General features: G+C 47.5%; 1 protein-coding gene across 1 annotated transcript in view; it reads right to left on the reverse strand.

Annotated features, from left to right (window-relative positions):
• LOC133370644 (SPARC-related modular calcium-binding protein 1-like) overlaps positions 1–26,117 on the reverse strand; it is a 47,735-nt gene that overhangs the window by 11,098 nt on the left and 10,520 nt on the right. Inside the window, exons 2-7 of the mRNA XM_061597234.1 lie at positions 9,538–9,736; positions 8,163–8,275; positions 6,902–7,001; positions 6,268–6,318; positions 5,231–5,287; positions 1,796–1,873 (exon numbers count right to left, since the gene is read on the reverse strand). Coding sequence (XP_061453218.1) covers positions 1,796–1,873; positions 5,231–5,287; positions 6,268–6,318; positions 6,902–7,001; positions 8,163–8,275; positions 9,538–9,736 — 598 coding nt within the window. The remainder of the gene's footprint in view (positions 1–1,795; positions 1,874–5,230; positions 5,288–6,267; positions 6,319–6,901; positions 7,002–8,162; positions 8,276–9,537; positions 9,737–26,117) is intronic.

Below are 26,117 nucleotides of genomic sequence, written 5' to 3' on the forward strand. Positions count from 1 at the left end.
TGCCTCAGGCCAGGCCAGTCACCAGAAGGCCATTGTAGGAAGAAAGGAGTCTAGTGTGGTGGAGATGGGAGCACTGGGGCGTAAAGATAGATGCTCCTAAAGGCTGCAATTCTAAACATACTTACTAAGGGACTAAGCCCCATAAAACTCAATAAGACTTACTTCTGAGTAGTTATGGTTTGCATTGTGTGTTGGTAAAGCTTGACTAGGGATCCTCTGCAAAGATATCCATATCTAAGCATGGTTGGAAACCCACTGCCTGGAATGCCCTGCCCCTGCCTTTTAACATGGCTGCTGCAAACGTCTTCACAGATTTGACCCTTCACTTCAGAAAGAGGTTTGAGAAATGAGTAAGAGTAAGAAGATTCTCTACCCTTTTCTGTCTTTCCTGTGGGCTGCTATAAACTCACTTTGACAGCCAACCCAATTCCAATGAATCATAATTGACAGAGAGAAAATGCACATGGGTTTGGTCTATCTTCACAGGCAGCACCTTGGGAACAACAAGGTTCTGAACAAGGCCTGACACTGATTTTATGCCTTCTATGTTAATTTTTACCTCTGTAGTCTTACAGAAGGGGCATCTCAAACAGGGAAGCGTGCATAGAACTGCAACCTCAAGTGATAAGGAACTTCACTCACCGAACCCAAAATTCAGAATCATGCCACTTTAAGCTGTTCTGCAACTGTTTATACTTGTTTTTACAGTTATTGGATTTTAAAGGGTTTTATTTCTTGTTATGAGCTGTCTTGGTTTCCAATTGGCAACCCTACCTCACAGAGTTGTTGGAAAGACTCCATACATATACAGGCACACTGGGGATGTAAAAAAGCCATACACCCCATACAATAGTTTGTTGTAAAAACCAGTTGATCGTTGCAAAACATTTTTGTAAAAAAAAAAAAGTATTAGTTTCCTACATATTAAAAGCAGTGATACCTAAGTAAGCCCTGCCTAATTGCTTTAAAAAGTAGGATTAGAGGGGGAGAAAAAGATCTACCACACAAACACAATCCTTTCCTACATTCACTCAAAAGTCCCATTAATTTACAGCACAATCTTAACCACATCTACTCAAAAGCAAGTCCTATGGAATTCAATGGTGTTTACTCCAGGTGTGTGGAATTAGCATTGCAAGTTTACTCCCAGAAAAGTGAGTACTGGATTAAAGCTTCATATTGGGAAGATTTTCAAAACACTGCCCTTTTCAACAGCCCAGGAAAATTTAAACTTGTTTGACTCCTGCACACAAGACAGAAAAAGACTTTTGCTATTATTTATGAGATTTTCAGACAAGCAGGAAAAACAACAATCTTCTGGCTTTGCAGTGGGGTCTAGCTACTGACTGGATGTCAACAAATCCCGTTAATTATAACCCTGACTTCACTTATTGGCTACAAACCTGAAAATGTGGGGTTAGAGCAGCCAGCTATGAGCTCAGTTAACAGAAGTTGCAGGGGGCGGCAGCTGATGTTTTGGTGTATATCTCATGAACCAGACCACCTAGAAACTTTTTTAAAAAAATGAAAGCTGAGAGTTCGGAGATTGGAGTAAGTTACCTAGAGATCTGGAGAAGACCCAAGAAATCCGAAGACTTCGGGTGAAAGCCAGAGACCTGACAACCCTAGTTGGTGGTAGGGAGAATGCACAGCCGGAGGCCTTTGTAGAGCTCGTTTCCTGCAGCTGGGCAGAACTGGGGCAAAGCGAGAGCATGTCTGGGTCCTAGGTGGGGACCTTTTTAAAAGCCTGGCTGCAGAGAAAGAGAGAGAGAGAGAGCGCTTCTCAAGTCCTCACCTTGAGCCGGCTTCACCATGCGGTTGGGCTTGAAATCCGGAATTATAACAGGAATGAGGAACGGCAAAGAGGTCCCCTCTGGACAGAGTGGAAATAGAGACATGAATAACAGATGTTGTGTTAGGGGGGTATTTCAAACCACCTAGCTGTCTTGACACCTTCCCCATCCACTTCACGTTGCTAATGCAAACCACACACACCACACACCCCAATACAGGGCTGATGCCAAGGGTTGGTACAGTTGGGCATCTGTCAAGGGCCCACATCCCAGGAGGGCCGCTGCTGAAAAGAGCCCCCCTGGACTTGCTCCTCCTCTCTTCACCATCGCCACCTGCTTGCTTGTTCACCCAACTCTGGCTTTGCTCCAGTCCATGATGGCGGTGAGGACAAAAAAAAAAGGGAGATGCCGCTGCCTGCTGTGTCTAGCAGCCAGCACCGAGGTGGCTGAAATGATGAGGAAGAGGAGCAGCAGCTGAGCCACTGGCAGTAAAGGCAATGAGGGGGTCACAGGAAGATAGGAAGCCACTCCATATTGAGCCAGACCATTGGTCCATCTAGCTCAGCACTGCCAACACTGACCGGCAGCAGCTCTTCAGGGTTTCAGGTGGGGGAATTTCCCAGTCCCACCTGGAGATGCCAGAGGCTGCACCTTCTGCAGGCAAGGCTGTAAGGCAGATGCTCTGCCACTGAGCTACGGTCCTTTCCCCTCAGATCAATTTAGCAAGGGGGCAAACAAAGGCCCAGAGATGGTCTCTTGCCGGAGGGCCCTCTAAATCATGGTACCAATGTTGCTCCCTCGCCCTAGCAGGAAAGGGCACCTTCCCCACCCCTTCAGGCTTGCCAGCAATCCAAACATTTGTCTGTTCCCAAACAACACAGGATCCCATTTCCCTCCACAAGAGGGCAGAAATTCCCCAGGTACACACATTCCCATTGCTATGCTACAAGCAGCCCTCCCCCTCCCCCAGAGTGCCGGGGCTCAGCCCCCAAACCCATTAATGACACCAGTGCGCACAAAGTCACTGGATGACAAAGAGTGCTCCTGAGCCCATGTAGAATTTGCTGTCACCACTAAATAATCACTGCCTGTTGTCACTCCACACCAGAGCCTGGAAAAGTTACTTTTTTGAACTACAAATCCCATCAGTCTAATCCAGTGGCCATGCTGGCTGGGACTGATGGGAGCTGTAGTTTTAAAGAGTAACTTTTCCAAGCTCTGCTCCACATATAGGATGGGGGAGAGGGAACGAGGGTGTCTGGCTTATAGGGTGTCGCTCCCAGGGTTGGGGCTCAAGCCCTATGACTTTGCCTTGAAAGGCAACATAGTCCCTGGCTACATCAGTGATGACAGGGCCATCTCTTCCCTGCATGTAAACCACTGCCAGGCAGGGAGGTGGGCTATGCCAAAAGACTTGCATCAATGCTACCACCCCCAACCTGTCCCCCTCGCAAGGAGAAGCACCCCAAAGGTCATGATGCACGTGCAATTTCTTTTCTTTTCTATCCTGCACCCAAGCACTGCCACAGACTTGACATTTCAATTGGTTGCTCCAGCTCAACTTAGGGGAAAAAGGCCTGTGATTTTCGCTAAGCCCGCGTTGTTGACCTGCTGGATTAATAGCCTTTTTGCTTGAGTAAACAGAGGCTCCCAATTAACAGAGCAACACGGTTTGTTTGTTTTTAAATGTTATGAAGCAGACTTTGCCAATCTGGGTGCCCTTCAGCTGAGGGTTTTTTTTGGGGGGGGGGGTGCGGGACTCCAGTTCCCATCAGCCCCAGCCGCACACCTGTGGGAGCTGCAGTCCAAAAAACAGCTGGGGGACACCCAGGTTGGCTGCTACCAAGTTTGCAGAGAGCAAGCACCATCTTAGCAGAGGGGTGGGGGCTCTTTCATAGAGGAGGGAGCCTCTCTTTCAAGGTTGGGCTGGGACATGGCTGTGCGTCACTGAGGGGGAAAATAAAGGATCCTAAGACTTGCCCAGCCATTTCTGCAGGGTGCTTTGGATCAGGGTTTTCAGAACTTCGGCACCCCATGAATCATAGCAAGCCACTTTCTGAATCAGAAGGGACTTTCCAAAGAGGCTGATGACGTGGCAGGAGGAGGGGAGGAAGTAAAAAATCCCATAAAGGGCGCCAAGCCTTTGATTGCACCTCTTTGGATCCTGGCCTGTGGCAGGGCTTGTCAAGGTGGTGCCTGCCAGTAGTTTTGGACTACAACTCCCATCAGCCCCAGCCAGCATGGCCAACGGTAAAGGATGATGGGAGCTGTAGTCCCAAAAGAGCTGGAGGGCATCACCTTGGCAACCCTTGGCCTTAGGGGTTTTCATCCAAAACCTTTGTTTAGCTTACTTGCATGTCTACTCGGAGGAAAACCCAAAAGAATTCAAGTTGACTTACGGTCAGGGTGGATAGCAGCCTGAACTGATTCATCAACCAAGGCTGTATATACACCATATATTTAATGCACATTTAAAACACATCCCCCGCCAAGAATCCTGGGAACGGTAGTTTAAGGGAGCTGGGAATTGTAGTTCTGTGGGGGTAAACTACAGTTCCCAGGATTCTTGGAGGGGACAGTGTGTTTTAAATGTATGGTGTGTACACAGCCTAAGCGTTCTTTAAGTACATGTGTGCGTGCACGCACTAGGGATGAGATCCATTGGCCAGTGCCAGTTCAAAAGCATTCCATTGTCTTAAGAGGCTGGTATCAGTCTGAGTTCATTCTTTCTCCCCTGCTTTTACTGATCTGGATTTCTTCCCCTTGCAAAAATATTGATATTAATATTGATATTTTGAAAGGAAATGTTGATTCTTTTGAAAGAAAATATAAATAAAAGTATTAATATTGATGTTTTAGAGGCTTTTTAAAAAAATACATTTTCGAAATAGCTGCAGAAAATTGCTTCATAAAAATCTGATCCACAACGATAGCGAATCACTGGAAAACTAGGTACTGAATCTGAACTGCACGGAATTCTAGCACAACCCTAGTGTATGCACACGTATTGCATATTGTTCTCACATTTGGTTATAACAAGCACATCACAGGCCTTTCCCTGTAGTGTGGGGAACCTTTGGCTCTCCAGATGTTGCTGAGCTACAATTCCCAGTGGCAAAGCATGATGGGAGTTGTAGTTCAGCGATATCTGAAGGGCTAAAGGTTCCCCACCCTTGTTAAAGTACAAGCAGCCAACCAACTAAGTAACCAATCATGTAGCAGTGGCAAAAAAAAGCCCAAGCTACTTACAGCTCCAGATGGGGGTAGGTGGGTGGGAGCTGGGGGGGTTAAGGCAGAGCTTGGAAAAGTTACTTTTTTGAACTACAACTCCCATCAGTCCAATCCAGTGGCCATGCTGTCTGGGGCTGATGGGAGTTGTAGTTCAAAAAAGTAACTTTTCCAAGCTCTGGTTAAGGAGGGGGCAAAGGACCACTTACCTTCCTGCTTGTGGGGCACGGAGCTTGGCTGGGTGGGCCGGGGCTTGGCGCCGCCTTCTGCGTTCAGGGAAGAAAAGAGTTCGAAGGCAACTATTACAGAGGTTTTAATGTCATCTACTCTGTCCAAAGAGTGAAGGAGTTTAGACCTACAGGAGGGCTGGAGACGGGGGTTATCCTTGACAGAAGCTCTGTGCCTTGGACAGGCAGAAATCCAACACGTTCAGAAAGCTGAATCTGTGGCATTCCTGCCTGCCGTGGGGCAGAAAGGGGGAAACTTGACAACCCAAGTTTGTGCTCCCTTTAGCAATCGTGCCCCTCCAGAGTCCAACCACTGAACCCACTCCTCTTTCCCACAGCTGGAAATGGACCCATCATGGCAAAGCAGTTAGAGTGTTGGACCAGGGTTCGAATCCCCGCTCAGCCATGAAGCTTGCTGGGTGACCTTGGGCCAGTCACTGCTTCTCAGCCTAACCTACCTCACAGGGTTGTTGTGTGGATAAAATGGAGAGGGGGAGAACTGTGTGTGCCACTTTGAGCAACTTGGAGGAAAGGCGGGAGATATAAATGCAATCATAAATAGATAAACCCAGGAGTCCTGGCTCTACCTTCTCTCTTCCTGGGGGGGGGGGCTCTAGTCACAAAAGTGGAAGTGCAATACCCACACCTGCCTGGAGAGGGAGTACTCTTCCTTCCTTGAGGATCCCAAAGCTTAGGAAGTAGTTTAGGGACACAGGCAAATAGGACACTGCCTTGTGGACCATCTAGCTCAGTATTGTCTGCACTGACTGGCAGCAGCTCTCCAGGGCTTCAGACAAGAAGTCTCTCCCAGCCCTGCCTGGAGTTGACAGGGATTGAGAAGGTGCTCCACCGCTGAGGTCAGATCTTTCCCTAACTGAGTTACGATCCACCCCTTAGCTCCATGGGCTTGGTTTTTAAAATACATTGTCTCATTTGGCAGACAAGGCCAGGCTAGTATCTGGCAGAGGTGTGGGGTGTGCAAAAGCAGGGGGGGGGAACAGGAGTGGGTGTAGCCTTACCTCTGCGAGAGGAGTTAGGATCTTGCCATGAAGTCCGCACTGTGTAGGACCCTGAGGAAAGGAGACAGAAAGAGGCCGGAGGAATTAAAGACTTACAAGCCGGCTCTAGTTTTGCTTTGTTTAGTTTCCTCCTCTGTTGTAAACTGGATCCCCAACTTTTTTTCCTGGCTTGTTATTTCACCTTAAAAGAGCATCCTGATATGCAGAAAATGGGGGATGGGGGGTGGAAATCCGTGCCAGGAAAAGCTTTCCCTGTTGGATTTCTGAGAGTTAAAAAGCACAGAAGTAGAGCCAGAGAGGAATAAATGTTGCGGACCCTCCATCCATGGGTGTCTACAAGGGGGACAAGGGGAGGTCAGTTATCCTTCCCCCGATGAACCAAAACCACCAGATCCCCACCTTTCATGTGTCCCCTTGCTGTTGTTTTTAAGAGTAGCTTCCTAGCACTTGTAGAACCTGAGATACGAGGCAAAATGTACCAGCACAATTCTTCTACATTTTTGTAATAAAGTAGCCTTCTCCGTCTCAGTGTTTTACCTTCCCCCCACTTTGGAAAAACCCCTGCGGATGCCCATGCCTCTTTTCTGACAAAGGAGGGAGACACCTGCCCCTGCCCTGGGAAAGGGCATCCTACCTGTACAGTTCGGCGTTTCGTTGAGGACTGACGTTCCGCTGATTGGCTTGCCTTCCGGTGTGGAGCACCAGCAGTAGCCAGTCTGTTTATGGCACTGCACCTAGGAAGAGAAAGAAGCTGTGTGTGTGTGTGCTAATTCAGTCAAAACCACACATTTCCCCCCTCATGCCATCAACAGACCTTCCTTTTTCAATTAGTCCTTTCAGTGGAGACATTTATCCCAGTTCCTGTATCTGTACAAAATTGTAATTCTATATATATATATAACGTTTTGTTAATATAATAAAAACTTCTGTTTGGTTAATCACAATTATGTTTATATATATATTTTTAGGTGATTAACGGAATCCTTATAGGGATAAAGAGCAAGCTTGAGTGAAGTTCTGTTTGTTGCTTTCAAAACTGTCTTATATATATATATATGTTCCTGCATTGAGCACTGAGTTGGACTTGATGGCCTTATAGGCCCCTTCCAACTCTATTATTCTATGATTTTATAGTTCAGTAGTTTCAAGAAATTTCATAGGAAGTGATTTACAAATAGAAATAAATAAATAGTGTCAATGAGGGTGGGGGAATATCTTGCAGCTGTGGGGAAACATTGGCCCTCCAGTGGGCAGGGATGCTGGGAACTGCAGTTCAGTAACATCTGGAGGGCCAAAGCTCCCATCACCGCTTGCCTCCAGAGCATTCCTCCCTTCCATAGGTGGCTAGCTCCTAGGCACACTCACCCATCCCTCTCTATCCTCAATCTAGGCAACCAAAAGGCATTATTAAACTTCAAGGGCCCATCTCAGCTAGACGAAAACATTCAAGGAGGGTGCAAAGGAGGGTGGATGAGAGGCATGGCATGGGGAGAGTCCTGGGGGCTGGACAGAGGACTGGGCCACATTGGACTATGATTCCCATCAGCCCCAGCCAGCACAACTAATGGGGGCTGTAGTCCTACACATCTGGAGGGCATCAGGTTGGCAAAGGCTGCTGCCATCTGATTCTGCTTGCTTTCACCAATGCATTCCATCACAATCTCACAGCAATGCACGTCTACCCACTGTAACGTACAATCCCTCCAAAAGATTGCTCAGAAAAACCCTGAGATAACACAAATGAAGGGCGCTCCTTCAAGATCACCGCACCATCAGGATGGTTCTGCTAGAGTCCGTTAGGGAAACCCACCTTCCAGCATCCGAGTACCCCACAGGGATGGGGCGGGGTGGTGGAAACAGAGCTATGCTTCTGAGCAAAGGCAGAAAGAGGTCACCTGCAGGAAGGAGCCGTCGTCGCCACATTCTGGGACATAGGTTGCGTAAGCCTGACGCCGGGACTGAGAGAGGGCGGCTGATCGGTCCTCCTGACACCTGGTGAGATTGGCATCTGCAGAGCAGGGAAGACGGGGACACGAGTCAAGGCACAGCGTCCAAAATGGAGCCTGCCGGAGGCATCAGAGGCCCCACCTGCATTCTTCATTCAAAGCGGCATCGCGGCATCACGGCATTCCGAACAGTCACGGCTGCCCCCAAAGAATCCCGGGAACTAGTTTGTAAAGAGTGCAGAGAGTTGTTAGGCAAACCCTGTTTCCCGCCCAGAGCTACAATTCCCGGAGTGATTTAAGTTAACAATCCATCCCTCATCCCAGGGAACTGAGAATTATAGCTCTGTGAGGGGCACATGGGTTTCCTATCAACTCTCAGCACCCTTCACAAACTACCCTTCCCTGGAGTCTTTGGGGGCAGCCATGACTGTTTAAAGGGGTATCACAGTGCTCTAAATGCATAGAGCAGATGAGGCTAGAGTTTCTCTTAATGCAAGGATGGGGGAACCTGTGGCCAGTGGTGGCCGTCACTGATACGAACACAGGAAGCTACTTTTTTTCAAGGTAGACTATTGGTCAATCTAGTCCAGTACTGTCTACTCTGACTGGCAGTGGCTGTTCAGGGCTTCCTGCAGGAGATTCTTGCAGCCCTACCTGGAGATGCCAGGGATTGAACCTGGGACCTTCTTCATGCAAATCAGATGCTCTAAACACTGAGCCACGGTCCTTTCTTAGAGGCTAATTGGTGATCCTGATTCATCTCCAGGTAGTGCAATGGTTAGAGTGAGAGACTAAGAGGTGTAAGTAATGTTAGTCCTACTCAGGGCAGACCCACTGATGGACATTTTATTTTATTTACATTATGTTTATATCCCATCTTTCGTCCAAGGAGATCAAGGTGGCTCTCCACCCTCTCCATTTTATCCTCACAACAACCCTGCGAGGCAGGTTAGGCTGAGACACTGTGACTGGCCCAAGATCACCCAGTGAGAGCTTCACGGCTGAGTGGGGATCTGAACCTTGGCATCCCAGGTCCTAGTCCAACCCTCTAACCATTACACCGTGGCTCACTTAGGTCCATTAATTTCAACACGTCGGCAGAACTTAGTCAAATACAGCCTTAGGAGAGCAGAAGCCAGGCTCATCCAGGTTGTCCACCCACAGGCACACCGTGATTCTGCTGCAAGGGCGAGAGAAGCTGCACCTTCCAAAATCCCCTTCCCAACTATCCAAGCGCTCTCGTCCCCTGGATTCCAGCCACTCGCCCTTCTCTCCAAGATAATCCCCTCCCAGCTAGCCTTTCTGCTCAGTCTTCTCTACCTACAGCTGGGCTCCCGGTGGGCCACCCCACCACAGCGGAAGCGAGGCAAAGCTTCGAGGGAAGGCTCACGGCATCGGGCTCTCCGGAAGGTGCACGGGGACTTGTAAAGCTTTCCGTCAGAGGCACAGATGGGGCGGCCGCGCTCGTGGGGACACTCCAGTGGGCATGGAAATTCCCCTCGGTCGCTCTCCGAGACAATGAACTGCAGGGAGACAAGACAGGCATTTAAAAAAAATCGGGACCAACAGGTTGGGCTGGTGCCAAATAAACCTTAGGCCATCAATTGTATAATTCGGCTGGCTCCTGGTTCAAGGTGCTCTGGATGAATCCCACAAGAGTGCTAGCTGAGGCTGATGAGAGTTGCAGTCCGCAGCATCTGGAGGGCACCAGGTTGGCGAAGGCTATCCTGGATGTTAGCCCCCTCCCTCCCCGGGGAGAGGGCTTTATAAAATAACCTGTCGCCCACTTGTCAAGGGTCCAAGAAGGCATATTTTGACTGTGGAAAGTCAGAGGAGGTGGAGAGGGGGCTGCCCACATTTTTGACCATATCCCAAGGCTGAATAAAGAGTTGTGTGTTTTACAGGCAGGATAGAGAGAGCTTGTTGGAACACAAGGCACGCTGCAGATTGAGAGGGGTTTTCTGCGGGGGCTGGGGGGGCAGCCGCAGGGGGCTTTTCATGCATTCTCACAATCAAACCCACACGCACAGCCTCCCTCCCCAGAGCTGTCAGCTTCTCCTTGCAATCACTCAGCTAGTTTTCTCTCCCTCCAACCTGCACCGCCTGCCCATCACAACGCCCAATTCCCTTCTCTTTCCATCCCGCCCGTGGCCTATTCTGCCCTGCCCCTAGGCGGCGCTGTACCAACTGTGTGAATTGGCAAGCTCCAAGGCGAGCCAGGGAAAGGAGTTGGTTTAACTAATTGCAGTGTAAATAAACACAAGGGAAAGAGCGGCCAATTAAAAGCCAACGATGGCTTGAGACCTAATGTTTCTCCGATGTACAAGGAGACGTAATTTTTTTCCCCTAGGAGAGAGCCCAGACCACAGGCATGTATTTGGGGGGGGGGAGAGGTGCTGCTTGTGTGCATGTGTAAAAACACAACCACTTTACACAGTTGCAGAAAAGGGGGGGTCTTAGTTTCACTCTATGTTTGCCACTGCAACAAGAAGATGAAAAATAGATATTTGTGGCAGCCTCTGAATAGATTCCGGGTCAATCAGCCACCTATTTTCCTTCATTGGGGTGGGGGGGGACCTATGGCCCTCCAGATGTTGTTGGACCCCGTCATCCCTGACCACTGGCATAGTATCTGGGGCTGATGGGAACTGGAGCCCAACAACATCTGGAGGGTCACCACAGAGTAGCCACCCCTATTCTTGATGGAGGTGCATCTGTACTTTTAAGCAGCTGTGTGGTGGGCAGGAGTATAACCGCTGCAGCATTTCCAGGCATAGAGGCAATGTAATGGGATACAGTGCACTGCACCTGCTGAATTTCTGCCCCATGGAGCTGTTTTTAAAGCACTGAGACAATCTACAAAAGAAGGTGTCAGGCTGTGGGTCAGAGTTGGGCTATGTGGAGACAACAGAGCTGTATAAGGCTCAATTGATGTTTTTCAGTTTGTGTTTAATTTCAAGGTGCACCTTGGATGGCTCCTTGAAAGTTCAGACTAAAACCCAGAGTGGATTTCACTGCCCAACTGACATGAAGCCAGCAGCCGCCACTGTTCAGATGGCATTTCCTGCCCTCATCCTTGGTTTTGCCCATCGGCCTCTACCTACTAGGCAGCAGAGCCCAGTGAGGCCCTCTGAGGCAAAGGAGGAGGCCTAAGAAATGGAGACTTGTTCAGCCCTTGATGGAGGCAGGGAAAACTGCACATAGATCAGGGGTAGGGAAACCTTTTCAACCCAAGGGCCACATTCGTGTCTTGGTAACCTTCTGGGGGACCCACATGCCAATATTGGGCATGGCCAGAGGCAAAAGTGGGTGGAGTGATGAATTTTGCCTTTATGTTGTAGGTTAGTTTCTACACACACTCACATACCCCTCTCTAGGTTCCCTACAGGCATGCAAAAAGGCAAAAGGCATCTGACCATCACCAGAATTGGGTGGGGGGGAGTTATGCTTTGCTAAAAATTTGCATCACCAAAAAAGAAGACACCAGTTTATATGTACAGGTGCAAATTTAGAAATAATGCCTAGAATTTCAAAAGAAATACCAAGCAACTCACCACAGCAAGGAAGGCATCAGGTCAGGGCCGGTGCCAGGTATGACTGGGCCCTTCAGGGGCCCCTTTGGGTCACAGGGGCCCTTGGCCAGGGTCCAACCTGGCCGCCCTCTGGCACCAGTCCTGCACCGGGTGACGTTGTGTTGGAATATGTGGTTCAGCTCGAACTCGGGGGTTGAGGCTCCATGGGGTTAAAAAGGGTAGTTAGAGAGGAGACCTCCTGATTGCTCGGCTAATACCTATCCTTTGATCTCCTGCTGACTCTCCCTTCCTGCTAGACTGATATACATAGGATGTTGACCACATCTCCTTCCTCCTTCCTTCTTCTTCTTTCTCTTGAGAGGGAGAGCAGGCATATTCTCTTTGTCTCTCCCTGTCCTCCAAGCATGAGGGCAAACACTAGGCTTACTGTCTGCATCTCCAACTTAGCTAGTTAGCTAGATGTAGAACTCTTTCCTATCAAGCATGTACTTCCAGAATAAAGTACTTATTTCTTATTTTAAAGCTTAAAGTCTCTGTCTGACTAATTTGCAGGGAAGGTGTAATCTTTAGCAACGATTCCAATACACAAAGCTCACTCAGACACTCAAATATCTAATTTCGCTACTCTGCAACAAGTTGCACCTGATCTGTCTAATGAACAGGCACTGTGCTAACTTCAAAGAACCTAACTGTTGGGCCTCAGCTCCTCCGCGGGGGCCAGGAAAGGGGAAGGCATGAGTTTCAGGGTCCCCAGCTGTCAGAAGGAGTGGTAGATCCAGGAGTTGTTAAGTCTCTTCAGGATAGGAGATGTGGGAGTGAGTTGGAGCTAGGGTCAGTTCCCACGGATGGCGCTCTCTCTGAAGAAGAGCGTGCCCCACCCCCAGACCAAGATGAGGAGCCGTTGGAAGTTGCTCCAGAGGGCACGCTCCCTTCCCCTCTGCCTAGCGGTTCTCGGGAGGCACCAGGAGAGCAACCTCCCCCTGACATCGAGCCTGTTGCCGAGGCCCTTTCGGACGAGCCATTGGCGCCCGCCCCCTCGTCATCGCGAGAAACAGACGGGTCAGAGGCAGGACTTGAGAAAGTCAGAGATTAAGATCAAGGACTTTCCCTACTTAAACCTGCGGCTCCAGGGGAGGAGCTGCTGAGTCAACTTTCTTTATACGTTGCAGAGCATGTCTAGAGTGCAGCTAGGGCATTCTAGTGAGTTAGTTTAGTGCTCTCTATGAAACATACTGCTTCTGATGTATCCATTACTCTAATAAAACAAGAATTAATTACACCTGCGTCTCAGCCTCCTGGATCCCACTCTGAACAGGACACTAACCCACCTGCTCTCCCTTTTTATGGTTTTTACCAGACCTGGACTAGACAGCCTTCAAATAGAGGACTGCCGTTTGTAAAGTAGGACACATGGGCACCCTAACCAGAACGCTGGACTCCATGGACAACATTGATCTGATCCAGCAGGGCTGTCCCCTCGCGTTTCTTATGCCATGTTGCACTGGCACACTGGAAAAAGGTCCTGGGCCTGAAGTCAGCAACAACTAAGCCTTGGAGAGAAGAACTCACGCTCGTTCGCTCTTGCTCTCTGGAGGGCATCTCATTTTCTCCCTTCCTGCCCCCAAACAGCCTTCTCTTTCCAGCTGTGCGTTACTCGGGCAAAGAGAGGCTTGTTTGGATTCCCGGGGGTGAGGGAGACCTCCGCAGCCAAAACCACTAGCCCAGCTTCCCTGCTGAGAGCCTGGGGAGGTCTGCCAAAGCACTGAGAGGTGGCAGCTTGTCCAGCAGCGGGAGCAAAGATCCCCCGCATCTTTCCAACCCGAGCACTCACTTTGATTTACGGACCGGAGGAGAGTGTCTCTTAGTTGGGCTCTTGGCTGTACGTGCAGAAAGTGAGGAGTCTATCCAGGCTGGCAGAGTCGTGTTGCCCTGGCCCTTGTCCCAAATATCCCACAGGAGGAAAGCAGATATATATATTTCTGGGTTGGACAACATGGATTTTGCTTACGCACGCTCACTGGGGGCTCACCTGTACGATGCCGTAGAAACAGATAACTGGGTTCCTATTATCACATTGGCTGTGTATATTTAAAGCACGTCCCCTCACCAAAGGATCCTGGGAAGTGTGGTTTGTTAAGGATGCTGGGAATTGTTGTTCAGTGAGGGGTAAACTACTGTTCCCGGAATCCTTTTTTGAAGGAGATGGTAAATGTGCTTTAAATGTACGGTGTGTATGCAGTCCTCAGAGCTGCCGTATATACAACCAGAGTGGTAAAAACAGCATGGATTCCCATGCAAATACCTTCCGCCGCATATACTAGGCTTGTCAAGGTCCTGGCTGCAGGCTTGTCATTGGGCCATCTGCTTGGTCACTGTGAGAACTGGATGCTGGATGAGATGGGCCTTTGGCCTGATCCAGCAGCCTGGCTCTTCTCGTGACCTTATGTGGCCACCAGGCCTTATTTTATCTGTGCCTCTGCCCTTGAGCATTATGCTTTATGGATTTTTACTTCTCTATGTTATTATATTGCTGGTAGGAGGGATGCCAGGGAATCCTGACGAAAACAGAAACTGGAGTGGAAACTACCCAAGTTTGCTTATTTGTCCCATTGATCCGGCGAACAGAATTGCTGTTAGCTGTTGCTGTTGCTTTCTGTCCACAGAAGTTACACAATTAATTATGTCTCCCCCATTTGCATTGCATTGCTTTTTCACCAAAATTAAAAGGGTGGAATACTGTAATATAATCACATAACTGATGGAATTTATTACATAATTACATAAACTACAAACTGCAGCAGAACAGAAACAGTGCGACACAAAACAAATACAGGGCAGCATGGAAAATGATGCTTTCCGACATCCCTCTTTGATAGCCATCTTGGACATCTGTGCCCTACTCCACATCTTTAGAAAGGGCAGCAGCATCCTTGCTCGCCATTCTAAATGCTCCCTAACAGATACAGTACAATGCTAAGCACTGTTGCACGTCAGCAACCAAACACTGTCAAATGCAAAATGCCATTTCATGTCACCTCCAAACATGGTCAAATACCAAACAAGATTGGATGTCAAATATGGAAACCTTCCTGTACAGATTGGTATGGATGTTATGAATATGGAAACCTTACATTTGGCAAACATTAGAATACCCAGTGCATATTCACCATCAAAATTCACAGAGAGCAATCCTTTTGCTTGGCTTGCACCCAGGTCCATGTAAATGCCCCCCCCAGCCCTAAACCTAACTCTGAAACTCTGTCCACAATTCATGCTTGGTGTCTCTCTCCTTCTGCCACCGCAGACCCTGCCGCACTTACGTCAGCATCTTCCCCCCCTCCCCATCGCAGTTCTAAATCACAGGAGCGTCTTTTACCTCCACTGTTGCTGTACAGACATGATGTCATTCCCCACCCCCCAGGCAGATATCTGCTGTGTCCAAAAGGCACCACATCCCCCACTGCCACCAGGTGTAGGGGACAGAGCGTCCCTCAGACAAGCAACCCCCACATGTTTCCCCTGCCTGCGCCATCCTGCATTCCATCTGGCTCACATTCCCTCTGCCCAATTAGCCCTGCCAAAGATCGCATTTGGTTGCACCCACTGCCAACGGTTGTATCACTCCAGAGGACAGCGTTACAGCAACGCGCTCAATGCCATTTTTAAGCTTGAAAACCTGGCTGCATTGGCATGGGCAAAGGGAATCGGAATGGAGTGCAGGAGCCTCCTGTGGGTGTTGATCAGGAGGGTGCTGGGTGTTTTAGCCTTGCTGAAAAGGAAGGTTGCAGTCAAACAAGTCATGAGCAAATAAACCAGAATCCTGCTGCTTTTCAGACAGGGAGTGACCCTAGTCTCTGTGGTGGAGGGCAATGGCACCCTGGAACGGGGCTGGAGCCTGGCTAGGGATAGGGAGAAACGCGATTCAGTTTGCATCTAAAGGCGAGCCTGCCTAATTTGCACTTTCCAAAACAATAATGCAACCTGAAACATGCCTCTCCTGTACCACTTGCACATCTTCAGATTTTACAGGGCAGTTCTCCAACCAAGTAATCTGTGCCAAAATGTACATACTTAGGGTGAAGTGTGCATAAAAATGCATATATTAGTAAAAACAATATACAAAAATATGCTGCAGTAGGGAAAACTGCAAAACTGTGTATATTGGAGGAAATTGCATACTAATGTGTGTATATTAGGAGAAAGTTGCATTACAATTTTGATTAATTTTAATGAGGTCTTTTAAAAACAAATAATCACAAACTTAATTGTAATGAGAACTTTTTTAAAAACCCACATACTAATGTGGTTATGTGATGAACGGAACTTAGGAATTGAAAAATGAGGTATTGAAAGAAACTGAAATTGATTGATTCATCCATCCTTAAACCTACCCTATCTGGTTAAAGTTCACATGAACTAAGAGTGCTCACTTCCAGACTGAAGTCGCATGATCAAAATTTAGGTTGGCACAATCAAAGTGGATTAAAGTGCACTAGTGCATCAAATCCCCTTTGAAAAACACACAGACTTTGGGGGATTGGGAAAGTGATGGCGAAATACACTAAAATGTGTGGGATAGCAGTAGATTGACAGGATGGTGTACAGCCACCATGCAAGCAAACCAGGACATGTGCTCAATAAAGGGCACACATTGTATAATCTCTGCATGAGCTTTGTGCAAGCAAACCAGGATGAATACTCAACGAACAGGACATCTCAAGGAACTTAAGGTTACTAGCCATCCAGGATTGTCCCGGGCAGGCTAGGAATGGTGTAACACGGTACACACTAGGGATGGGTGAGGATTTCGATTCAGTTCGCGTTTCAAGCAGAACTTATCAAATTCACAATTTCAGAAACAATATGAGAACGAAAACACAGCCATCCTTCCAAATTCACATTTATTAGAATTTTGGGATGCAATTCGCCAACTAAACAATATTTACAAAAATGCATATATTAGGCAAAAGTGTGCACAGAAAGGAATACATGAGGGAAAACAGCATGCAAAAAGGCATGATATGGTGAGATATTGCTTGCAAAAATGTGTACCTTTATCAAAATTGTCTACAAATATGTGTTTATTTGGAGAAATTTGCACTAAAATGGTGAAGAATTTTCACGAGGATTTTAAAAAAAATCGTAGAAATGGAGAGGACTGGATTAAACATTAGAAAAGTGAGAATCTGAGAGAACCGAAACTGACAGGTCTTTCCATCCCTAGTACATACCTATATTTACAGCACACTTATTCCACTTTCACAGGCATGACTTCCCCCAAAGAATCCTGGGAACCCTCACAAACCTACAGTTCCCAGGATTCTTTGGAGGAAGTTGTGTGCTTTAAATGTACGGAATGTATGCAGGCTCTTTTCAGAAAACATGATGAACTCTGTCCTGGTTGTCCAAAGAGCAGGATTTCCTATGCAGTGATGGGTGAAACTTTACCTAGCTCGGTATTTGCTCACAAATTAAGAGCTGTCTGTCAGTGCGCATCTCGGAAAACATTTGTCTGAGAGTTCTCTCCCAGCTCACAATATTGGTGCAGGTATGCAGATGGTGCTGGAACCATGATACTCCTCTTAAATTGCCCCCCCCCGAGAATTGTAGTTCCCAGCACAGGCCATGGCAGACAGCCACTTGGAAACTCAACCCCCACCCTCAAAACAAACACACCTAGACGTAAGGATGGGGGAGAAATTCACTTCACATTTAAAGGTGACTCTGCTGAATATCCACTTTCCAAAACAATATGAGAGCCAAAACACAATTTCTCTATTGAGATGCGTAGCAGAGTTGTGTAGCACTGCGGAACAGAGAGTATTGAGCGAGCTTAGTGTGTGTGTGTTTGAATCTTTGCTAAGATTCTACCTTCCCTGCAAATTAGTCAGACAGAGACTTTAAGCTTTAAAATAAGAAAGGACTACTTTATTCTGGAAGTACATGCTTGATAGGAAAGAGTCCTATATCTAGCTAACTGGCTATGCTGGAGCAACGAGCACTGGTCCCAGTACTCGCCCTCATCCTGGTTGAGAGGAGAGACAAAGAGAAGATGTCTGCTCCCCTCTCGAGAGAAAAAGAACACTGAGAAAGGCGGGAAGGAACTGGGATCAAACATCCTGTTGCTTATCAGTCTAGCAGGAAGGGAAGAGACGGCAGGATCAAAGGGATAGGTATAGCCTCAACTAGCAAGAGGTCTAGCTCTCTCTAGCTACCCTTATTAACCCCATGCAGCCTCAACCCACCAAGTTGGAGTTGAACCTCATACATTCCAACAAACACAACCATCCTTCGACATTCACAACTTCTCCAAATTTTGCAATACAGTTCTTCGGCCAAGCAATGTGTACAAAAATAAATAAATAAATAAATAAATAAATGCACAGACTAAGGTTAAGTGTGCATATATTACTGAAAATAACATTAAAATGCATGATATTAAGGAAAGTGTGTATATTAAGTAAAATTGCATACAAAATGTGTACACTAGGAGAAATTCGCATTAAAATGCTGTTGAATTTTCATGAGGACCTTAAAGAAAAGGAAACAAATGCAAACTGATGTGGGAAACCTGGAGAGCTGAATTTAAGATTGGAAATGTGAGAAACGGGGAGAAGCCAAAACTGACAGATTCACCCCTCCCTACCTAGAGAAGAGAGGGTTTTAGATCTCGACATAACTGAAGGACCACAACATAAGATGTTTGTAAGAAAAGTGATCTTAACTAGCGTGGTGGGCTGGTCACTTAGTTCATCAGGCATCAGCAAGAATTTCAGCAAGAGTAAGGGATTAACATTACACACTGGCTTGGGGAGCATCATCTACTGAACACTGATCATCATTGCACAGAATCTATTTCACATTCCAAACCAAGGAAGAATATTTTGGGGGGTGGGATGGGGGTGAGGAATAACATTTTATTTGTATCACTGACAAGCATTATGATCTGGACAAATTCTTATTCTGAACCAGGTAACTGGTGTTTACTTTGCTTTTTCCAAAGATTTAAAGCCAAGAGTTTGCTTGCTGCTTTGGTTAAAGCACCTTTGGCCAACCTGATGTCTTCCAGATGCTTTTCCATTTAGATTTATTCATTTTGGTCATAGACCAGCACATATAGAATACAGCAAACCAGAACAATGTAAAATAAAATAAAATAAAATACATATAAAAATATAAAACTCCAGATGCTTTGGACTACAATTCCCATGAGCTCTATGCTGGCTGGAACTGATGGGAACTGCAGTACAAAGCAATGGCAGCTGGTGGCTCCATGTCAGTGGGGCAGTTGAATCTTCTCCGGGTTTAGTCTGACCTTTCAAGGAGCTGAAGCATCTTGGACAGCTCCTCAAAAGTTTGGACTAAAACCTGGAATGGATTCCTCTGCCCACTGATATGGAGCCAAGTGCCACCACTGGTCCAAAGTTTGGACACCTGCTTGAAAGTTCAGATTAAAACCTGGAGTGGATTCTACTGCCCCAAAGCTACCAGGTTTGCCAAGGCTGGGTTAAAGATATACTTGAAAAACACTGCTGTTTACAACAGCCTTCCTCAAACTAGTGCCCTCCAGATTTTTGGACTATGGTTAGCTGGCTGGGGTTCATGGGTGTTGATAAATCCCTGGATATCTTCCTCAAAGCCCTGCGCTGAAGATGATGCCACCAAGAATGACCATTCTAGCATCTTGCCTTAAGAAAATGTTAGCAAGGCATTCTCCTCAGAGGCAAAAATAGGGACGGCAATTTACCAGGGGTGCTTACCAAAATATCAGGACTATCCCTGGTAAATTGAGATATGAGGGCCTATGAAATAAATCTACAAATATTACAAGTATAGAAAAAAAATGACTAGCCCTTTCTCCCACCAAAGGAAGCCACCATTTAAAAACAACAATAAATCAAAACTTGGCACACCCTGCATGCTCAAATTATGGAGCTTTGAATGTGCTAGTAAAACTGCAAGATCTGTTTCTCAAGAGGCTTGATGGTAAAAGTCTGGATGATAAATAGTCTCCAGCATGCAGACACATTCGAAACACACCAGCGGCCTTTGTGCGTAAGGGGGGGGAGGGGGAGAGGAAGATGACTGTACTATCCCCATTAACCCAGCCTCCTCCAACCTGGTGCCCTCCACAGGTTTTGGACTATAGCTCTTATCAGCCCCAGACGGCACAGAGCAGCCTTTAAGAGGCAGCTACCATTGCACACGCCTGTGAACTGACAGACAAGACAGTCTGCAGGCCTCAGAGCCCAACAAATCCGTGTGTGTGTGTGTGTGTGTGCGTGTGGCTAGCTACCCAAGTGCCTCAAAGCTTACCTTGGCTCTCATACTCCACTGGTAACCACAGTGGCCATGGCTAGGAAAATCTGAGTGCTGTGTCGACAGAGTAGGCAGACCAGAAAAGGCTCTCTCCAAAAAGCGCTCAGCTGGTGCCCAGAGAACTGGGTGCTACCTACGCTCTACCGGAATAACGGATTCTACAGCATCAGATTCTGCAGTCTTTCTCTGATGGTCAACAGGCAGAGATACATAGGTAGACACGGGGGGGGACAGGGGCAGTTGCCCCCCCCACAATGACCATAAGCTCCAGCTATCCTTTTCTTTTTAACAGTCACTTTATAGCATTTGTAGAACCTGAGTCCTTGAGGCAAAATGTACAGGCGCTATTCTTCTCAAGCTTTTGAAACTAGCCTGCTCTCCCCTTTCAGTGGTTTACTTGGTCCCCTCCCCCTGGAAAAATTCCTGAGGATGCCCATGTGAAGATAGCATGGAGGAAGAGGAACTGGGCCAGGGATGAAGGCTTGTGGGTTTGGCAGTAGGCCTCCCTGCTGAGGCACATGCCTTGACAGGTGCCCACCGATGCCGGCTCGTGATGCCTTTTCCATTTAATCAGCTTCCAGTTGCCTATCGTGCACTGGTTTCTGAAGCAGGGGTCTGCTGGTGGGCTGGCGGACTGTAATAACAGCGGCCTTTAAAACAACACAACGCCATGTAAGAATGTTGACTCTCAGAATGGAAGTACCACTCCCCGTTACAGAGCAAGAAGCGCCCTGTCGATGGATCAGGCCAAAGGGTCCCATCGAGGCCAGCATTCTGCTCTCACAGTGACCATCCAGACATCTATACAGGAAGCTGCACGCAAGCAGGACCTGAGCGCAACAGCAGCTGCTGCTGCTCAGGATAGGCTACTGTGTGAAGCAAGGAGGAAGGGAACCTGTGCTGAGCTGGGTGGCCGGCCATGTGTACCCATTGACAGGCATGCCCCCTTTTTTATTATTTCTGTCTTCCCTTTGAATCCCGGTCTTCCTGCAAGACAGTGGAGGATGGTCCAGGAGGGCAAATGGGGCACTGCTCCACCATCCTCTGTCCGCCCCCCGCCAGCCCTCGCCTGCCAGCCTTCCTACTAACTCTCAAGCAGCCCAGGGGGACGGCCCTAGCTGTTGGCTTCTTCCCCCTCCTCAGTCTCAGTGCCGCCCCTTGGAGAACACAGCAAGGAGGAGGAGCAGGGACGAACCTATTCATTCATTGTGTTGGTCAGGGAACAGAGGGCCACTTCCAGATGTCATTTCCGTTGTGCATTCATGAAGGCCTGCGGTCATGATACAATCGAGGCAGTCAGATACAAACCCGCTTTCAACACTGTTTGCACCAGAGCTTGGAAAAGTTACTTTTTTGAACTACAACTCCCATCAGCCCAATCCAGTGGCCATGCTGGCTGAGGCTGATGGGAGTTGTAGTTCAAAAAAGTAAATTTTCCAAGCCCTGGTTTGCACCTGCAAAAGTTTTGGGTAGTCACACTGATTCATTTCCCAGTCGGTGCATATCCTTTTACTTCCTGCTGAAATCCCATAACTCTCTGGCTTGTGTAATTGGCGTTTCTAATTTCCCTTTAGTGTAAACTGCACTCGGGATTTCTATTGAAAGGTGGTATCAGAGATGGAAAGAATAAATAAGCTCCCAAGTCAGACAACTGATCTGTATTGTTTACGCTGACTGGCAGGTTGGCAAACAGGCGCCTTTTCCAGCCCTATTTGGAGGAATCCCCAGGGGTTGAACCTGGGACCTTCTGCAGGCAGAAAGCAGATGTTTCCCCACTGAGCTGCGGCTCTTTCTAGGGTACGGCCAAGACAGTGTTGGTTGCTGAATTCCATCATTGTACAGCTTGGATGCAGAAACAGGCTTCAAGCATCAGCCAGTTTCTAGCCCTTAAGCTTGCAAAGATCGCCTTGCATCCCCAGCCTGCTCTGTCTTTCCCCTTTGTTTATAGAATCATAGAAGAGGAGAACGGGCCTATGAGGCCATTGAGTCCAGCCCCCTGCTCAAAGCAGAAATCCAAATTAAAGCATACCCGACAGGTGGCTGTCCTGCTGCCTCTTGAAGGCCTCCAGTGTTGGAGATGTTGGCTTTCCACAGGCAGACAAGATTGCTAGTAGCATGTATCTTGGCACTGCTTCCACTAAATGGCAGATATGCTCTCTGTAGCCAATGCCACTGGTATAACTCAGTGGGTCTCAAGCTCCTGCCCCCCACGGGCCACTTGAAAATTGCTGACCAGTTAATGATCTTTTCTGCCTGCTGGAGCAATTGTAATGCACCGTGCTAGATGCTTGAATGGTTTTTTATTGTATTTTTATTGCTCCTATAGGCTGTGGCTGTGGGGGTACAGCACAGAGATCCATGCCAGCATGGGGTTATGGGGCATGGTTTGCAGCCTGGGGTAAGGGGTTGAGGACCCCGAGATGGCACCAGGGGCATCAATCCCTGACCCCAGGCCACAGATCATCCCCTGCAACCCAACACTGGCGCAGTGGGAGCTCAACCTTCCCAAACAGCACCCTCCCATGCAACCAGTGCTGATGTGATGAGAGAAGGGATGGCCAGGCCTATTTATGGCTACATAGGGGGTGGGTATTGGTACCCAAGGGCCCACTTGTGCCTGGCCCTGGCCCTGGCAATAGATCTAGATAGTGTGTGGCCTCCGTCGAAAAAAAGACGTACTCGGTCTCCACTGATTTTATAAGAAAATGCTGTGTGTACATAGCCTGGGTTTAAGAGGAAGGACTACCACACTAGAAAGACTGATTTCCAGAAATGTGAGGCTTCCCTGCAGCTTTCGTTTTAGAAACCAGGCACTGCCCAGTTACGTTATTACCACCACCACCATCAAAACACAAGGAGCTGCGTTCTCAAAGGATTGGTCCATCTACCTTAGGATTGTCAGCACTGACTGGCAGTGGCTGCCCAGGGTTTCAGGCAGGGGTCTTCCTTTCCCAGGCCTACCTGGAGATGCCGGGGATCAAACCTGGGACCTTCTGCATGCAAAGCAGATTCTCTACTACTGAGCCACAGTTCTGGGTGTTTGTCCCACTTTTGTTGCACTGGACTGCAAGAGGGCCCCTCCAGACGCAATAACGCATTAACATTAGCAAAGCATCACAGAACAACTAATGAAGCAGAATGACGTGTGGACGGTCCAGTATAAATCCACCACAGACGTACCATGATTGCACCAATGACATGCTGCCAAATAAACTCCCCCCCACAAAAAAAAATCAGCCTGGAGGGACTCTGCAACAGCGTCTTCTCCACTGATGGGTATTTAGTCATTTGGTTAAAGATATCGTCGCTGGGAGGTTGGGGTGGAGGGAATAAGACATAATTGTCCTACAAGATGTTACCGCCAGTTCAAAACATACTTCAAGTTGCATTGTATGAAATGGTAGGCTTGCACACTGCCTGGCGCCTTAGTGGTCATGCGTGTGCATTTGCCTACATGCGCCCCAGAGATGAGATGCCTCCATCCCTGATTCTGAGATTTAACTTTCCTGGAGAACCTGGAAAGAGAGCTGAGCAGCTTGTAACTTATGTATGTTTACTTGCGTACAATCTCAAAGAGTGCATTGAGGCTCACTGTCTCAGCTTCTCATTTTTCCAGTGTCAGGTCTCCACATTCCTGCAGCAATGTGTGAGTTTTTAAACAAGAAATCTTCATGAAATTTCCTCAGCATTTTAGTGTTGATTTCTCCTAATAAACACGTTTGTTTGCAGTTTCAGCTCGTTTTCATTCATATATTCATTTTATATACATTTCCCCCTACTATGTGCATTTTTGTAAGCAATGTTTGGTTGGAGCACTGAATCGCAGAGTGAATTTTGAAGGATGGCTGTTTCGATTCCCATATTATTTTGCAAAGTGCAAAATTGATAAATTTGGCTTTAAATAGGAACTGAATCAAGTTTCGGTCAAAGACCAGTCCATACAGAATGCACAACAAGAAGTGAGAAATAGCAAAAAATAAAACAATGTAACTCCTATACATAATAAAACCAAGCAAACCAACCACGGTAGATTTCCTTGTAAAGCACAGAAATGTCAAACATTAAAATTAAGAAAATATTATTTAATCATTCCTCTCCGACAATCAATAGCAGCTGCAAGGAAGCTGGCCACTTTGATTGTGGTCAGACAACAAGTACTCTAGACAGAACTTCTTTCTCATCTCTACTCTCAGATAAGCATGCGTATGACTGTAATCTCAGTCTCACAACATTTCAACAAGAAATGTCCAATGCCAAAAAAACAGGGAACAAAGAGGGAAGCAGACAGTGATATATCATAACACAAGTGTGATGATGCAACTCTGCTGTAGTGGCTGGAGTGTTGCAATGGCGGCTGGGGGCTGAAGCACCTTGGACAGCTCTTTGAAAGTGTGAAGTAAAATCCAGAGCAGATTCCACTGCCCCACTGACATGGAGCCACCAGCCACCACTGGAGAGTTAGATTAGGACTTGGGAGACCAGAGTTCAAATCCCCATTCAGCCATGAAGCTCACTGGGTAACCGTAGGCCAGGTGATGTTCTCTCAATCTCGCCTCCAGACTGTCAGTATTTTGTGGGAAGGATTCAATCTCGTATTGGAAATTTAGGGTGTGCAGTTTAAATACATGAAAGCGCTCTGTCGCAACAAATTCATTTTAAAAATAAACATGGACTTTCTGCAATTAGGGAAGTAGTGGGGAAATGCCCCCTAAAAGTGTGGAAGTATAACCACCGCACAAACACAAGGATGAACGGTGGCTGATATAGAATCTTCCTGCAAACAAATCAAACCCAGTGCTCAATAAAGACCAGACATAGTCCAACTCCCACATAAGCTTTGCACAAGCAAATCAGGATGAATGCTCAATAAACGGGTTGCCTGGGGAGCCCTGCTATGCCGGGATGGGGGTGCAATTTCAAAGGTTTCAGTGTAAATAAAAACACACCACCATCTTCACTGTAGTTTTGGCAGTTCCTTGGCTTTACTGGAAATGTAAGTTTGTGATGATACCAAATAGATTGTTTTAAACACTGGATACTAAATACGTACACCTGAGACCTAGAGGCCTGGGGTGAGCCTCGTCTGCTTTCCTACTCCCGCCCGAGACTGTTTTTGCCCCGCTGAACCCCCCTTGCAGCTCCCATTTCTATGCACCCTGGCCTGCCCAACCGAGCCAAGGCACACACGGGCCTTTCAGCTGTCAGCCGGTGTAATTTGTTAACGCCTCCAGCAAACATGGCAAAGAGGCTTCTTTCGGATGAAGCTTTCTTGCCAGATTCAAAGCCTCATTGTGAGACACCCTCCCTCGCTTCCCCCCCCTCCGAGACGACAAAAGCCTTTGGTTAGCGAGGGAGCCCTCCTCAGTGGCTTATGAAGGGGGCTTTATTTGAAAGAGGGGAAAAGCAGAGGAAGGCAGCCAAAACACATCAGTCTTTTTTAAAAATAAAAATAAAAATTACAGCCCTCTGCTACCCTGCACTCTGTTTCTCCTCCCCAGGTACGATTTTGGTAAAAACAAATTTATCATAATAAAGTAGAGATCGGGTTGTTTGTTTTTAGTACAGCCACATAAGAAAAACAGGGAATCCAAAACAAACCACTCCTTAGGGACATCAGAAGGCCATCTAGCCTGCCTGAGGCTGATGGAAGCTGTAGTCTAAATCCTCTGGAGAGCACTGGGCTGACAAAGACTGGACTCGTCTGATGCCCAGAAAACAAGACACTTGCCTCATTTTAAGGGGCTGTGCAATTCACATAACAATTTTTTATCCATGGAGATAATGTGCCAAAAACAGTTTAAGTCTGATGTGAGCTTCCTTCTGGTGGGTGGGTGAGTGAAAAACCTTAATAAATGTCTTGCACTTAAATCTGGAAGTACAGAAAGAGACTGTGGATTATTCCTTCATTAAGGAAATCCACTCTGCCCATGTTCAGAGGCACTGTGCTTATTTGCTCCAAGTGTGGAAAGGCTGAACTGTTGCATTCAAAACAACCAGCCTTGGGTGCCACAAGGCGCTTATACTAAGTCGATGGGTGTCCATGGGGAGGGGC

The sequence above is a fragment of the Rhineura floridana genome, chromosome 15, assembly GCF_030035675.1.
Source record: "Rhineura floridana isolate rRhiFlo1 chromosome 15, rRhiFlo1.hap2, whole genome shotgun sequence".
In the NCBI taxonomy this organism is placed as follows: Eukaryota; Metazoa; Chordata; class Lepidosauria; order Squamata; family Rhineuridae; genus Rhineura; species Rhineura floridana.